Source organism: Panthera leo, chromosome D2 (assembly GCF_018350215.1).
Source record: "Panthera leo isolate Ple1 chromosome D2, P.leo_Ple1_pat1.1, whole genome shotgun sequence".
In the NCBI taxonomy this organism is placed as follows: Eukaryota; Metazoa; Chordata; class Mammalia; order Carnivora; family Felidae; genus Panthera; species Panthera leo.
The window spans coordinates 77011731-77027443 of record NC_056689.1 but is presented as its reverse complement, the minus strand read 5'-3'; the positions used below and the strand labels follow the sequence as shown (position 1 = coordinate 77027443).

The 15713-nt window shown below is 47.5% G+C and overlaps 1 protein-coding gene across 15 annotated transcripts in view; it reads left to right on the top strand.

Moving 5' to 3' along the window:
• Window positions 1-15713, top strand: part of FGFR2 (fibroblast growth factor receptor 2) — a 108508-nt gene that overhangs the window by 27637 nt on the left and 65158 nt on the right. For 5 of the 15 annotated variants that reach the window (XM_042907853.1, XM_042907851.1, XM_042907852.1 and 2 more), the window contains exons 3-5: window positions 1266-1532; window positions 2389-2463; window positions 12896-13065. In XM_042907853.1, coding sequence (XP_042763787.1) covers window positions 1266-1532; window positions 2389-2463; window positions 12896-13065 — 512 coding nt within the window. Of the gene's footprint in view, window positions 1-295; window positions 1533-2388; window positions 2464-12895; window positions 13066-15713 lie in introns of those variants that run through there. The other 10 variants (XM_042907848.1, XM_042907846.1, XM_042907847.1 and 7 more) reach the window with 4 other exon arrangements.

Here is a 15713-nt window from a genome sequence, read left to right as displayed (position 1 = left end):
GTCCTCGTGGGTCCCAGCCAGCGGCTCCGGGTGCTCCCCTTGTAGGCCTGTGGCTCCCTCTCGCTGTGCTTGTACAGGTTGCCTGAGTCCCCTCTTGCCCTGAGGATTTGGGGACCGCAGTCATGTTCAGCACGGGCCCCTGCCATGTGTGTGTTGCTTGGGGCAAGAGGGACACCCAAGGAGACCTGAACCCTCCATCTACATCTTTGCTGTCCCCCTGGGCGACAGGACACGTCCATGAGCTACGTGCCGCTTCCCCAGAAGCTGGCTCAGCGGACAGGTGAACGAGGAGGGGAGATCCGCTCCACCCCCACGCCCGGGGGACCGATGGCAAGCTCATATCCAGCTGGATGATTTGGGCCTTGAAGGATGAGTTGGGTTAACGGGGAGGCGAGGGAGGGAGGAGTACCTCTCAAGGAGTTAAAGGCCAAGGCCCCGAGGAGGCTGGAGCGCAGGGTGTGCGGTGGGTGCTGGTGGGCAGGGAGGGACCCAGCTGTGAACGTGTCAGAGGGTCAGGTGCTCAGCTGCCTCATTTCCAGATCTGTCTAGGTACGATACAGAGACCTCCTCTTGGTTTTCTGGGGCATTTTGTTCTTTTTGGTGTTAAGAAAAACAGCGTGTTCCAGCTTACCCAGCACAGTATTAAGTCTCCAGGCCAGCAAAGTGATCTGAGCCTGAGAGTTTTGTACAAGGACCCATTAGCGTCCCTTGAGTTTGGGCATTTCATTTTAAGAAGCTCGGCATTGTGACAACAGGCAAAGTCTAGCGCAAATGGGGTGTGTGTGTGTGTGTGTGTGTACTTGCGTGTGTGTGTGTATGTGTGTAAAGGTGTAGACACAGCCATGCAGTCGCATTGAATAAAAAAATTGTAAAACACACGTCCTTACAAGTCAAAAATGCCACAAGAATAGAATTCCCCACGTGTGACCCTTGTAAGCAGGCTTTGGATTGGTAACAGACTGCAAAGTTTTCTCACATTATCCTTCCACGCTGGGTTTTGGGTGTGTGTTTACGGCCCTGCAGCTTGTGGAGACAAAGTGGGGCCGCTTCTATCGGGCACTTCCTCTGGTCGATGTCGCAGACACTCCGTCTGCTCTGTGCACGGCTTCCTGGGTGCGGGCGGAAGCCGACGCCTGCTGGGGCCCTTTGCAGACCAAGAACCGCCTCTCCTAGGAATAAACGGGCCGCCACTGACCTTTGTTGGACGTTCTCTCCTTTTCCTCCTTCCCATCTGTCTCCATCTTCTCTCTCCCACCTTTCTGCAGAGCCGCCAACCAAATACCAAATCTCCCAACCTGAAGTTTACGTGGCCGCGCCCGGGGAGTCGCTAGAATTGCGCTGTCCGTTGAGAGATGCCACCATGATCAGTTGGACTAAGGATGGGGTACACTTGGGGCCCAACAATAGGACAGTGCTTATTGGGGAGTACTTGCAGGTAAAAGGTGCCACGCCTAGAGACTCCGGCCTCTATGCTTGCACGGCGGCTAGGCCGGTAGACAGCGAGGCTGTCTACTTCATGGTCAATGTCACAGGTGAGTCGGCCTGCGAGCCCTCCGCTCTCTCTTCTCTGTAGCCGTTTTCTGGGTGAAATTGTACTGGACAAGGGAACTCCTAGTGGGATCTGCTAATTGGATGCCACGCACAGAGCTCCCTAATTTGTTATTGATCTGTTTTTGAAGTTCTTCCACGGGGACCGGCTCTGCCAGAGGGGCTGGTCGTTAAAAATGACAGGATTCTCATGTGCAAGGTAGCATTTTTCTTTTAAGACAGCATGCTTTTATAGAAGTAGAAAACACATCTCACCGCCCCCCCCCCCCCCCCATACTGTTTGTATCTTTGGCCGTTAGAATACAGGGTTGCAATTTGATGTGGAAGATTTCGGGTTCCTTTTATTAAAACTCGAGTTTCTCTCCTTGATTTTTCTCCCATGCAGCGAGGGGGAACTAGATGGAGGCCCCCTTTCTGGCCAAGTCTAAAGATTTGCTTTCAGAAGTTAGTAAATTCTGCCGGGGACTAATTCCCTTCTTGAAGGGGATCCTGACAACTGAAAGGTGGTGTTGGAAAGAATCTTTGGATAATAATGCAATCGGTCAATTTGCCGGGGCCTTGAATACTGTTGGAAGCTTAAAATCCAGTTTTAATATATCCAACTTGACAGTATGTTTAAAAAACGTGAAAGCAGAAAGCACTGGGAATCCTAATACAGACCAACTGTCCTCATGGAGAGAAAACTGAAGCCCTTAAAACCATCTTCACTAAACAAGATCTCAGACTTTTTGCGGGGGCTCCTGGGTTGTGGCCTTCCCTGTCCAGAAGGACTAAGTTGTACGTGATTACAGCCTTTTGCTTTGCAAAAACACAACCATGGATATATTCTTTTGAATACAGATGCCATCTCATCCGGAGATGATGAGGACGACACAGAAGGCTCCGAGGATTTTGTCAGTGAGAACAATAACAAGAGTAAGTAACGGCCGTCTCGGAAGGTCCCCGAGAGAGCAGAGCCTGGCGGGAAGTCCGGACTCTAACCTGCCGTCTTGTCCACTCTTCAGAACGCTGTGCCCTGCGGCCCTTGACTTTTCTCTGCTGTGTCTCCTCTCCTGGCTTTCTAATCTGAGAATAAACCAGTGTTCCTGTATACCCTTCTCTACCGTTTGTCCTTTCTTATTGTGTCACAAGTCACTCTTTCTCGAAAGCAGTTCCCAGTTTTCTGTCCTCGAATTTCGTTTCCTCTTCGGTTTCTCACTGTTCGGAGGCGTGATACAAGTAGAAAACACATACCACCCTGGTCTTCTTTGTAACCTCTGATGGTGCTTGGCTTAACTCAGTGGTTCTCAGCCGGGGCGGGGGGCGGGGATTCTCCTGCTTCTGACTCCCCTGGGGGACATTGGGCAACACTTGGTGGTCTCAGTAGGGGGAGGAAGAATGCCAGTGACATCCAGTGGGCAGAAGCGAGGGGTACTGCTAGGAAACATCCTGCAAAGTACAGGACAGCCCTTAACAAAGAAGGATCTGGTCTAAAATGTCAGTAGGGCTGAGGTTGAGAAACTGGGGCCTTTTTTTTTTTTTTTTAACATTTATTTATTTTTGAGAGATAGAGAGACAGAGGGTGAGTGGAGGAGGGGCAGAGAGAGGGGGAGACACAGGATCCGAAGCAGGCTCCAGGCTCCGAGCTGTCGGCACAGAGCCCGAGGCGGGGCTCGAACTCACGGACCGCGAGATCACGACCTAAGCCGAAGTCGGACGTTTAACCCACTGAGCCCCCCAGGCGCCTCGAGAAACCGTGACCTTTTCAGACATTGCTGCATGCTGAGAGGAAATAAGGGAAGGGGGCCTTGCTTTGTAGACAGTGACAGAGCAGGGAACCAGCAAGTGCCGTTTGCTTTTCAAAGGCTGTTAACACGTAGCAGTGACACGTGGGAGAACCTGGGTCAAGAAGAACTCGGCCTCTCTTACTCTGACACCTCTAAGTGGAGGTGACCCTGGGCAAGTAATTTAACTTCTCTGCCTCGGCTTCTTCAACTGTAAAATGGGAATAATAACATCTCGTGGGGTTGTTACGAGGATCAGACAAGTTTGCGTTTGTAGGGCGCTCAGAAAAGTGTGGGTCGCGACGTTCAATACAAAAGATAAAATGTAGCATTAGGTATATTTCCAGTAACATGGCTTGAATGTTCCCCAAGTGCTTGTACATTAGTTGCTGGCATTCTTTGCTTAGGTGTTCTATTCTGCATGTTTTCAAAAGGACCTTAGTTTAATAAATTCTTACAAGGCTTAAATAATAAGTTAGTTATGAAAATAGGCAGGGCTTTTGAAGACAAGAAGAGAAAATGGATACTGGTAGGGACCTGGGATAATGTGTCAAATGGGGAATTGCATTTGTTCCAGTCTCCTAGCAGCGTAGGCAAAAAGGGAAACATTTATAGTTTTCATTGTTTTGGCAAGAGAAGGCTTGGGTTCTGGACCACGAGCATCAGCATCGTCTAAGAACTTACTAGAAATGAAAAGGCCAAAGCCCCACCCCAGACCCCGGACTGGAAACTCCGGGGATGATTCTCACGTGCGCTGAAGAATGAAAAGCACCGACTTAGGGATTCACACCTTGAGATCTGCCTTGAGCCGTGTGCGCTCTTGTGTATAAAACTGTGGGTGAGTGAAACTGTCTTCTGCTGTGATTTGTACCAACCTTCTTGGGAAGTTATTATGGTTATTTTTTTAATAACGCATCACTGGGACATCAGAAGACATCACTCCTTGTTAGTTCTTTGGCTCTGGCCGGGAAGGCAGTGGATGACCCTGCTTTGGAGGTGTGGCTTTGGGCAGGTTCAGTGCCGGTTGCTGGCTCGGGCAGTGCCCCCAACGACCCCATAAGCTGGAGGGAGCTATTATTCCTGTTTTCTTGATTGGAAACTCACGATTCGGTGAGCAAAAGGCAAAGCCGCCATTCACTTGCAGGCCTGTGGTGTGTTGAATCACGGCACCCCCCTGCCAGTCCCCAGGGTGACGATGGGGGGGTGGGGGTGCAGGGAGGATGCCGGCACTGTTGTGGACGGCTCTCAGGTGGGGCCCACGTGTGGGATGTCCAAATCTGGCAGCACCCGGGTTGTGCTGGCCGGCCTGGAACCTGCCTCGTCCTGGTGAATAGAACCACGTCTGAGAGCCTGTTCCCAGGAATACTTGGGAAGCCGTAAAATGTAACAGCAAGGTATGGGTTACGTAACAAGTAGACTGAGTGAACTGACTGAACTTTCTGGTGATTGCGAGGGATTACCTGCCATGGACCTCCAGGGTTTCGTCCCCTGAACACTGGTCCCAACCGCCCGGTGCCTGCGCAGACGGGCCAGGGAGCGGAGCGCACTTAACGAATGCCATGCCTTCACCCTGTGGCCAGCGTTCTTTGTAATTAGCTCTCGAATGACACCACGTCTGCCCTGCAGTGGGTGCTCTGCGGTGATTAAGGGCTGGTGTTAGCTGTACCAGGGAGACACTGCTGTCGGGAGCTGCCTCTGTTTGGTGCCTGTGAAACATTAGACACGATTTAAAGCGATAGCAGCTCTTAGCTGGCTACTTGGCCTCTGCCATCTGTTAGTGTGATTAGGCTGGTCTGATTCACAGGTGCAGCCTGGGGCAGTGGAGATTAAGCAGCTGTGGCCTGTGTGGACAGAGGAATGCCACGGCCGGGGTAATTGGCAAGGCGGGGAAGGGGATGTTGCCATTAAAACAATTTTTTGCCACCTCCAGTGTCAAATGCCTGACCTGATTAATAGGAAAAATTATAGAAGCGCCGAATTCCATGCGTTTTCAGGCACCTGCAAAACACCCGTGGGTCCAGATTGATTCCTTCGGTGCCTTCTGATTGTCTGGAGGCGTCACTGGGGTGTGTCTGAAAGCTCCTCTTCGGTGACGTTCACAGATGATGCTCCGGTGACCCTGTGCTGGCAGTGACATTTCTGGACTTTTCTAAGTTTTTTTTTTTTTTTTTTTTTTTAGTTTTGATGGTTAGCTGTGAGAAGGCAAGCTTTTATCTGCCTGGTAGAGTTCCGAAAGTATGTACAGGCTACAGAAAGCATGGCAGTCCAATACAGGGGCAAAAATAAGTCCAAAATTAAGGCAGGATCGTTGGCTATGGGCCATGAAAGTAGGTCTGGTCTGATTTTTAGAGGGCTGTTTTGCTGTATTCGGGTTGACCTTAACGCTTACACCATTGGTACATGACCCAGCTCAAAGGTGGGCTCCCCCATAGGGGGTTTCCTTATCGCTTCACGTGTTCTATTCCCTCGCATCTCAGCATCACGACGCATCTCAGACCCGCCTTTCCTGGTAGACCACTGTTGGAGGCAAGGACTGGCCTCGATGCTGAGCGAATGTTTTTTGGAATTACAGTCCTCCTCTCCATCTCTTACTGGCGCTTTACAAACAGAGTAATGCTCAGGTCTGGTCTGTACCTTAAGAGAAGAAGCTGGTGCTTCTCAAAGTATATCCCGTGGAACCCTAGTCCAAGGGCTGTGTGCCAAGAATGAGTTGTATTTTGAAATGAGTTTGAAAAATACCTCTTACTCTCTGACCCTTTCTTAGAGACTTACCCGGTGCACCAGCAGAATACGTTCTCTCCAACGTTCTATAGTAAAACATCTGTTTAATTTCGGCTTTTCCCAGGGTTTTCCAAACGCATTGACCGTAAGACCCTTTTTAAAATACAGCACTTTACTAACATCCTGTTGCACATGTTTTGAAAATCCCTGCAATGGGCTGATTTGATTGACCTGACTTTGCTTTTGCCTTTTAAGTCAAGCCCTTCCATCACAGATGTCAAGGGCATTCTCGGGTCATATTTTAGCAGCTGACTAACTGATGACCTCACACCTTACCCGCGCTTGACTGTTTCCCTGCGCCGAACAATTCTGTGATGTCATTACAAGCCTAGCTGCCAGGAAATAATGCTTCTTGCATATGCCCTTTAGTGAAACAGACTTTCTCCGGACAGAAAGTTGCAATTTCAAATGCTAATTTTTGAAATGCATCCAGGTTGAAGGTTTTGAAGGCTTCAGAGTTTATACTTTAGCATTGGAAAGCATAACTTAATTAGCCCTTGCCTCCCCTCGGTACGAGGTACCTTTATGGGTTATCTGGCAGCAGATGAGTAGACCTTTTTTTCCCAGGTGTCCCTTTTTTTCCCAGGTGATTTTTATTACCTCAAGCTTGTGTTTCAGCGATTCATGTTTCTGAAGAGTTTCTTGGGAAACCATGATTGACAAAGTTCAGGTTGACTGCTGAACTAGAAGGAATTGATAGCAAGGCAGCTTTATCAAGATCTGTGCTCCAGGAGTGGTTCTTTCTCTTGAGTGAGGAGGAGAGAGACAAGGCAATTTTCCATTTTGGTTTTCATTCCTGTTGAGACCTGCAGGTGCCTGTACTCCTGTGTCAGGGAGAAAGGCAGTTGGCAATTGTCTTTGGAACTGGCTAGGGAAAATGAAGGGACTTGGCCTGGGATTCCACGCTCCTTTCGTTGCTTAACCTGCTGATAATAACAGTTTATAGTCACCTTTGGTCTAATTGGGCCTTTTACTTGGTAGGGGTTATAGCTAAGTTCGTAAATGTGTTGGTTTCTTAGTTGGGTTACGCAGTTTCCAGGAATTGAAAGTTATAGTAACAATAATAAAAAAAAAAAAACAAAAAAAAAAAACCCAAAGCACACAGTCTTCCTGAACTTTTTTTTTTTTGGGGGGGGGACATTTCTTTGTAATGGAAACCTCATCCTAAATTGGTTTGGGTGTTTTTTTCCGCAAAAGCCAGGGATGGCGTTCTATCTGGAAGGTTGGATTGAATTATCTCTTTCTTGGCCTCCCGTGTGGGCAACCAGCATAACCAACAACTGGAGAGTTTTCTTTTGAAGGCAGATCCTAGGAGCTCCCACGGGGCAGCTGGTCGCCCAGTGGACTCAGGCATTTCAAAGGTGGGTCATTTGTCTGTTTGCTTTAATGGGTTTCTTATCGATGCTTCAACCGATCGGCAAGGTGTTGTTTTTAATGAGATTCTCAAATAAAACCCGCCGCCCCCATAATCACACATTCACTCACATCTCCATATTTTGTTGGATTTGTTTTCTCTTAGTTTATGCAAAACTGAAAACACGAACCTCAGTCTACTGTATGGTTGAGCTCAGAGACCTCTTCCCACCCCCACCCAGTCAGGGTCAAAGCATTCAAATGTCCTGATTAGTGATATTTTTAAAGGCCCTAATTATAGACTTAAGACAGAGGCCTTAGTGGGGCTTTAGGGAGTTTGTGAGACTTAATCTAGGAGCTGAAACAGGCTCTGTTTTTTTATTTTTGCATCAATAAAAATACAGTTGGCAGTCATTAGCGTCCGCAGCTCACATAAATCTTGAACTTTTGACTTAATTACCATGGGAGAGTTCAAAGGGCAGCCTGGAGTGGTTGAAAGAGCACAGCCCAGGGAGCTGGAGTCCTGGGTCTAGCCTCAGCCTGGCCTTGGCCATGCAGCCTTGATCAGATCACTTAACCTTTCTGGATGACATTGATCACGTCAGCCGTTGGACCAGATGGTCACCGAGGCCTTTTGGTACAGTGGTAATAGGATTCCGTGTTTTTCCTTTAAACTGTTGGGCTGTGTTCTCTTTTTGATTTCAGAAAGAGAGGAGACTCTAGACCTTAGCCATCTGTATTGAGATACATACTGGGGCATGGAAGGGCTTCTGTGGGGGCAGCCCATGTTTTTTCATTACGTTACCATAAAAACCCTCTAACCCTACCATTTGTTGACACAATCAATATCTGCCTGGAATACCTGGACAGAATGTTAGAATAGGGAGGGCCCTTATCAGAACACTCAGTTCACCTCCCTCATTTTATAGCTCAAGCTTTTAACACTTGTTCATCTGGTACATTCTTCCATCCATCCATCCATCCATCCATCTGTCCATGTAATAAACACTTGAGTGCCTACTCCATAGGCTAAAGATGACTTACACTGTCCCCTTCAGATGCTCTACTCTTACTGGTCAGCAGACATCGAATGGAATAAATTTCAGTATGGGGACACCTTGGTGATGGAACCATATGTAAATGACAAGCCCAGTGAAGGAATTTGATCAGTCTGTGCTGTGGGATGGAGGTGGTATGTTGAAGGAACTTTGAGGGAGGTTTTTGTGGGGTTATACATCTCTTTTTAACCAGCACATCTTAAGAGACTACTGCTGTATTAAAAGTATAATTCTATTTACTTAGACTCATCACTGGTATATAATAACTGTTTCAGTATAGAAAATGATAATGGGTAGGTACCCCGTTACGATGGATTTTTCTTATTTTTTAAATTTGGCTGGGTTTTACTGTTCTTACTGTTTAGTGAGTCAGCATCATTCTTTAGCTACGTGTTACATCAGAAGGTCTGAGAATGTCCGAGCAGATGGGACGAACCTGTCACGAAGGTCACCTTGTTTACTTCCAATTTAGTATATTTCATTTTTTTATGCCATCCAAGATTTCCACAGTTCCTTTTCTATTAATTGACTTGAAACTCACTCCTCCTGCCTCCCTGAGATTATGCTAGGGAAGATACATTAAGTGGATACTCAGACCCTTCTTCGAAACAACGTGATGGAGACTTGGCTTATAGTTTTCCTCTTTTATCAAGTTGTTGAGGAAACATTTGTACTGAGCACCTACTATGTGTTCTCTTTTGTAGATCGTTAATTTGCTAAGTGAGTTCCTCCTCTGCGTGTTCGCCGGCCATGGTATGAAAAGAGGCCTCCTTAGGTAGAAAAGCTTGCTTCGGAGCCTGGTCCTGGTCTCTCACCAGCTGCGTTGTCATTCTTGGGGTGGGGGGCGGGGATGGTGGCTGGCATTTCCATGTGTCCAGACTGCAAAAATGGCAGGAGATGACAAATAGAGTTTGCAGAAGACATGAGGCCACCGATGAAGGAGGCGCAACGGGGCTAGTCCTACAGTACCATTATTTTTCTAGACCTTCCAGGTTCTCCCGTCTTCACGTAAAACTAGTTTCTTTCAGGAGGAGCCATTATAAAATACGAAAATAATCCCTCCCCTCTAGCGTCATGCTCATTAAAACAATTCATGAGCTCAAAATCTTAAAGAAAAGCCTAGTCACAGAAGGGTGTTGTCCTGTATGATGTTAGCACTCACTCAGAGTGGGACTGGGCAGAGCACTGGGGTGGCCCATCGCTGCCACACAGAGGACCTTGAAAACTTGGCTCGATGGCCTTGCTGTGGAGTCACTATTTACAGGTATTCAGGAAAAGGGAAAGTTGCAAATGTGGGTTTCCAGTGATAGCCACAGAGGCGATCTGTTTCTGCTTTGTTGATACGATTTTACGGTGCCCCGCCCACCTGGGATCCCAGTGGCTTCAGGTGACAAGTATGGTGCCCATAACCCTGCCTCATGGCTGTGTGTCTATTTCGCACAAGCAGGTTTTATAGGTGCAGTTTTGACGATTGAAATTTTACCCCAGGGAAGTGGCTTCCTGCCAGAAATTCCAGCAAAATTCTTTCACCCTTGTCCTTAAATCATCCCTTAGGTGCCAAGACGAAGGAAGGTGCTGGTTGCCAGTGTGCTGTTGCCACAGGCCATGACCGTACAGACTCATGTGGTTTGGGGTGATCCCTGCGTGGGTTACGGTCTCCCTGACAGCTTAGCCCAGTGAGAGAGGAACAGAGCAACATTCCTAGTTCCTTAAACTAAATCCTCCCCCCCCCCTTTTTTTTTTTTTTTAACATTTTAGGGAACGTAAAAATCATGCCTAATGGAATGTAAGCACGTATCTGGTGATTTCTTTTCTGTAAAAAAGAAAAGACATTCCAGAGGATCAGCTCAGCCGTAATCGATGCTATCTGAAAGAGTCACTACATTAATATTTAGCTAATTCGTATGAATAGGCTATTGTGTTTACTTACACAAATGACATGAGTACAGACACCTGACAGCATGAGGTATGCTTTTCATTTAGGTCAGATTTATAAAAGTCTTTGTGTAGCAACAAAGCTCATTATTTATTTTGTGCTCTTAATGGTTTCTTTTCAGTGGCTGTGGCTGTGGCTGGATTTTTCTAAGTAGAAGCTTTTAGAATGAAAGATTATTGAAATTGTTCCAGTGTATGCCAGGCCCTGGGAGTCTTGTGATGAATGGTAATCAGATACTCCCTGGTGAACCCTCAGGAGACTGGGTGTGTTTAGGGGCATTTGACACCCAAAGCCACATGGCTAGCAAGTTGTCTACTCATTGCAGATACAGCTGATTTCAGAGGAAAGAGTGGAGCCCCGTTCTTTCACCCTTGGCTCTCCCTCCCCGCCCCCCCCCGACCCCAACCCTCAGGCCTTTCTTTCCCTGGCATGCAGGACTGACCACCTCAGTTTTGCCTTGCTTGCACCATCTTCTTGGCACATCGTGTAGACTCCTGTCTGTATCCCACCGCCTTGACACTTAGATAAACAAGGAGAAAGAAGGCACAGCATGCCCTTGTTAAGAAATCTCCGCTCCACCTTTTACAGCCAGGTTTCGAGAGCAAGGGTGAGGCAAACAGGGGTAGGTAGTTTATCCAAATTCCTAATTGTGCCACGAAAATCTGGCTAAGTGAAGGGGTTGGTGTCACCCCTTAGGAGCGAGCTGTGTCATCCACAGAATAGAGGGAGGGGGCTTGTAAATCTGTATCAGAGACCAACCCCCTGCCTGGGCCCTTTTGCCTCTGGTTTGTGGAGTGGGTGTGCTCCTTCTCAGCCTAACCCTCAGCAGCAGTAAACACAGTTAGGAATCAGTCTCATAGAATTTCAGTGTTCTAGGATGTTCTAGGATGCCCAAGGCCCCGTGGATGGATGCTTCGGGAGAATTTTGGCTACCAGTTTGCGAAGACAGAAACATACGTGTGAAACGTGAAATAGCTGTGCAAGGTTTCAGTGGAACTTTCGGGCAGTGATGTAGAAGGCAGTGTGCCTTCGGGCCAGCCTGGCTATCCTGGACTCTGGTCTTCGACATCAGAGTGGTTGAAAAGGATGGATTCCAACCCCTTGGAGAAGCTGGTTCTTAACTAGCCATGGACAGCAGGGGCAAAGATTCTGGAATCAGACTGCCTTGGCTCAAATGTACCTGTAGCTCTCTCTAGCTTTGTAGCTTTTCTGTGCCTCAGTTTCTTCATCTCTAAACGGGGATTGTGATAATGCCTCTCTCATTGGATTGGTGTCAGGATTAATAGGTTAAACACGTAAGAGCTTTTAGAGCTGTGTTTGGTAAACACAAAGCACTCAGTCAGTGCTCGGTAGCCGTCGTTGTTGGCCGGCATGAAGAATTATGGCGGTATCCTGGATTGATGCCGTGGTTCTGATTTAGATCAAATGCCCTTCATTTGGCAACTTAAAAAGTTGTGTCTTCTTTTGCGTTTAAAGGGTCACCTGTTTGTATCCATGACTTTGAGGGCCATTCAGAGGGCTTAATTTTACACGACATATAATCCGTAGCCTCCTAGTAAGTTTTTTTCTGCTCAGACATGGTAGTAGAATTATGGCATTCACAACCACCAAAAACTCTTTCCTCCATTTAAAAAGTAAAACAATAGGGGCGCCTGGGTGGCTCAGTCGGTTGAGCATCCGACTTCAACTCAGGTCACGATCTCACCGCTCGTGAGTTCGAGCACTGCATCTGGCTCTGTGCGGACAGCTCAGGGCCTGGAGCCTCCTTCGAATCTGTGTCTCCTTCTCTCTCTGCCCCTCCCCTGTGCACCCTCTCTCTCTCTCTCTCTTTCTCTCTCAAATATAAAAATAAATACAAATTTTTAATAAAAAAATAAAAACAAAAATTAAAACATAGTGCGAGGGCTTTTTGATTTGTCACATCAAGTGCTGCGAAGTTAATGCTGCGTCCCTGAAAAATTTACCCTATTAGGATGGTAAGTTATCTCCTTGGTGAGCCTTTAAAGCTTCGGTGGGTAAGTTGACGTGGCTTCGAGCACACCTTGCTTGTGTGTGTATGCGATCGTTTGTTAGGTGTGGTGATCTAAAAGGATCCATTCTGGAGGACTCCGCTGCTGTGGTTGTGTGTGTTGTCGCTGTCTATGTAAAGTAGCATTTAAAAGCATGATTCAACATGAATTTATATTCTGGCGCTAAGAACAAGGGAGAGAAGGTACCTCAAACACGTTTCCCCCCCCCCCCCCCCCCATTAAGAAAGAGAAACTAGCAAGAAGTTCATCTCCAGGGACCTTCTGCTAGGCCATCTGCTAGACTTCAGAACAGTTTTCTTCTCATGTAAATATTACCCAGAGATTTTGAAAATGTCAGATCGTTCACATACAAAGTCAAATTCTCTTCCGTGTCATGGAAATGAAGCTCTCCCTTTCCATACGTTATAACGTTGTTTTCCACAACAGGAGCGCCATACTGGACTAACACAGAAAAGATGGAAAAGCGACTGCACGCTGTCCCTGCAGCCAACACAGTCAAGTTTCGCTGTCCAGCTGGGGGGAATCCAACACCAACTATGAGGTGGCTGAAAAACGGAAAGGAATTTAAGCAGGAACATCGCATTGGAGGCTATAAGGTAAAATCAGGTGTCCAAAATGCTCTATTTCTTACATTTTTGTTAATCCATTTTTAAGTAGTTGAAAGGTAGGAACCTTCAGAAGGGATATTTTAAAAAAAAATGAAAAATCAGTAATTATCATAATTGGTCATTTCCACACTTGACATTTGAAAAAAGTTTTCCTGGGCTTACATGTTACTTTATTTATCTATCTTTTAATGTTTATTTATTTTTGAGAGAGAGAGAGCGCAAGCAGGGGAGGAGCAGAAAGAGAGGGAGACACAGAATCTGAAACAGGCTCCAGGCTCTGAGCTGTCCGCACAGAGCCCGACGCAGGGCTCAAACCCACGAACCTCAAGATCATGACCTGAACGAAAGTTGGACACTTAACCTTAAGACTGAGCCATCCAGGCGTCCCTGGGCTCACGTGTGCTTTCAAAGCATAATTCCCATTCTATTGTTCTTTTTTTTTTTAATGTTTATTTATTTTTGAGACAGAGAGAGACAGAGCATGAACAGGGGAGGTTCAGAGAGAGAGGGGGACACAGAATCGGAAGCAGGCTCCAGGCTCAGAGCTGTCAGCACAGAGCCCGCCGTGAGGCTCGAACTCACAGACCGGGAGATCATGACCTGAGCCAAAGTCAGAAGCTCAACCGACTGAGCCACCCAGGCGCCCCATTTTTTTTTTTTAATGTTTATCTTGAGAGAGAGCATGAGTGGGGAAGAGGGGCAGAGAGGGAGAGAGACCATCCCAAGCAGGCTCCGAGCTGTCAGCACAAAGCCCAACGCAGGGCTCGATCTCATGAACCGTGAGATCATGACCTGAGCCAAAATCAAGAGTTGGACACTCAACCGATTGAGCCACCCAGGCACCCTTAACGTTGTTCTTTATGTGAGAAGAGTTTAATAACAGAAGGGTGGGAAGTTGAGAGTCTGTTTCCTATATGCTGTATTGTCTAGAACACTAAAACTGGAGCAGCATTGGAGAAGCAAACTTGTACTTGCCCTGTTTGGGCAGGATTGTAGGATAGGGGGTGGACTTGGCTTAGACGCTGGAGTATGAAATAGTACTTATTAAGAGAGAATGCTTCCGTGGTGAGAGAGGCAATCTCTCCATCCTCTGTCTTCACGGCCCTGGAGAGCCCATCACAGAATGTGGTGATGAGTAATCTCCTCACTCAGGCAGGGGTGAGGGGTGGAGGGGGAGGTGTAAATTGACCACCCTCTCCCTGAAAAGGCCTGTAGATGCCTATTCGGGCTTTTGTTCGTCCATTCAGCAGACGCCGATGAGCACAGTGTTTGGCAGGCACCGTCCTAGGCGCTGGACAGAGCACGGCCCTAGCTCGCAGGGGTTCCTCGTCTGGTAGGGAAGGTGGATGAGAAAGCCACAGCCTGGATGGGCTGAAGTCAGAAGAGCATGTTGTCGTGTGGATGTGCAGGGGGAGATGATGTGGGCTCTTTGGGAGGCTACGGATAATGGAGGTCAGGAAAAGATTCTGGGCTGAGTTTGAAGGAAGGGTGTCTCAGGAAGAGAGACATGGGACGTCTAAGTTATTTAGTCTGGAGGGGGAGGCCTGGAGGAATTTAATTTAGTATATGAGGAAGACTTGGGGAACCTTACTGTGACATTCTTTGGTGTGTTTGGAAAGCCTGAACGGGTGCATTAGTTACCTATTACCGTGTAACAAATTATCCCAAGACCAGTGACTTTAAACGACATTTTTATTTAAAAAAATTTTTTTAATGTTATATTTATTTTTGAGGGGAGGTGGGGAGAGACACAGAATCCGAAGCAGGCTCCAGGCTCCGAGCCACCAGTACAGAGCCCAACGCAGGGCTTGGACTCATGAACCACGAGTCATGACCTGAGCCAAAGTCGGACGCTTAACCGACTGAGCCACCCAGGCACCTCTAAACAGCATGTATTATTTCACAGTTTCTGTGGGTCAGGAATCCAGGTGTGGCTTAGCCGGGCCTTTCACCTCAAGGCCTCTCACAGGATTGCAACTAAGGTTTGAGTCTGGAAGTCTGATTTGTAGGGTCAGCTGGGGAAGGACCTGCTTCCAGACTCCTTCCCGTGGTTCTTGGATTCACTTCTTTGCAGGTTGTTGGGCCAAAGGCCTCATTTCCTTCCTGGCTGCGGGCTGGAGGCTGCCCTCAGTTCCTCACTCCCCCCATGGGCCTCTTAGTACGGCAGCTCTTCCTCAGGGAGAGCAGACAAGAAGAGGTAGCGTGTGAAGAAGATAGAAGTCACAGCCTTTTGTAACCTAATCATGGAAGTGACATCCTACCACTTTGGCTGTTTTGTGTTATTAAGTAAATCATTAGGGGAGGAGATTAAATCCCCAAGGGCATGAATATCAGGAGACCTGGGGAATCACTGGGAGCCATCTTGGAAACCTGCAAGGGGGATAAATTAGAGGATGCTCTAGCCTGCATCCCAGCTTGTTAAGAACCAGGTAGAAGAGGACTTCCTGGTGGCAGGAGTGAGATACCGGGAAAAGTCAGGACTTTCTGCTGTATACCTGTGTCTAACACACCAGTGTCACTTGAGAGGGTACTTGAGTCCTGACCCGTCACTGCTGTGGTTAAGTGGACCTCCTCTCCCCACAAAGTGCTCTGGGGGCCTCTTCTGAAATACCATACTCAATTCTCACCTTTAAAGG